This window comes from Corapipo altera, unplaced genomic scaffold (assembly GCF_003945725.1).
Source record: "Corapipo altera isolate COAL_440 unplaced genomic scaffold, ASM394572v1 56068, whole genome shotgun sequence".
In the NCBI taxonomy this organism is placed as follows: Eukaryota; Metazoa; Chordata; class Aves; order Passeriformes; family Pipridae; genus Corapipo; species Corapipo altera.
Window position 1 is genome coordinate 1 of NW_020892708.1, and position 1,152 is coordinate 1,152.

At 66.6% G+C, this 1,152-nt stretch overlaps 1 protein-coding gene across 1 annotated transcript; it reads left to right on the plus strand.

Annotated features, from left to right (window-relative positions):
- Positions 1–359: 359 nt before the first annotated feature.
- Positions 360–1,047, plus strand: LOC113942668 (6-phosphofructo-2-kinase/fructose-2,6-bisphosphatase-like; the record flags this gene model as incomplete). Its single annotated transcript, XM_027633754.1, has 4 exons — positions 360–485; positions 568–664; positions 759–825; positions 928–1,047. Coding segments are annotated over 4 exons (410 nt in total), but the record flags the coding sequence as incomplete, so codon positions are not given.
- Positions 1,048–1,152: the final 105 nt, after the last annotated feature.

Below are 1,152 nucleotides of genomic sequence, written 5' to 3' on the forward strand. Positions count from 1 at the left end.
TCCCGTGGGGGTGGGAAACTCCGGGATGAGGAGGAAAAGAGGAACAAGGCTCCCCTCCAAAAAGGGGCACAAGGGACCCCCCTGAGCCCTGCTGGGCTGGGGGACCCTCAACCCTACAGTGTCCCCCCTCCCCCTGGGCTGGGGGGGCTCCCTGACCCCCCCCCGGGGTTGGGGAACCCCCTGTCCCCCTCCCCTTCCCCCAGGGTTCCCCCCTGTGCATTAGGGGGGGGATTTGCCCCCCCGGGGGGCAGGTTGTTCCCCCCCCCCACTGGGGCACAGGAGGGATTTGGGGGTGCAGAACCGACTGGGGGAGGGGGTCACACCGCCGTGACCCCCCTCAAACGCTCCCCCCCCCCCAGCCTGTGTCCCCCAGTTCACCAACTGCCCCACCATGGTGATCCTCGTGGGGTTGCCCGCCCGGGGCAAAACCTACATCTCCCGAAAACTCACCCGCTACCTCAACTGGATCGGGACCCCCACACGGGGTGAGTGTTTTTGGGGCGCTGGGGGGGGGTGCGGGGAAGGTTTGAGGACCCCCTAAAGCCCCCCCCCCGACCCCTCCCGCAGTGTTCAACGTGGGGGAGTATCGCAGGGAGGCCGTGCCCAGGTACGAGAACTACGAGTTCTTCCGCCCGGACAACCCCGAGGGGATGGAAATCCGCAGGTCAGAGGGGGGGGGTTTGGGGCGAGGGGGGTATTTTGGGGTGTATTTGGAGGGGGGGCACAGCTAAGAGGCCCCCCCGTCCCCAAATTCCCAGGCACTGCGCCCTGGCCGCCCTCAAGGACGTCCGGACCTACCTGAGCTCTGAGGGGGGGCAGGTGGCGGTAAGACCCCCCCCCCCAGGGATACAACAACCCCCACAAGGGGTAAAAGAGCCCCCCCAAATTTTGGGGGGGGTCCAAACTGCCCCCCCAACCCCTCCCCAGGTGTTTGATGCCACCAACACGACGCGGGAGCGGCGGGATGTGATCCTGCAGTTCGCCAAGGAAAACGGGTACAAGGTGCAGCTGGGGGGGCACCAGGAATTTTGGGGGGTTACGGACTGAGGGGGGGTCTAGAGCACAGTTTGGGGGTGGTCCTGGTTTGGGGGTGTCCGCAGTACGTGGGGGGTGACACTGTTTTGGGGGTGTTGCAGTTTGGGGGGGCGGTGG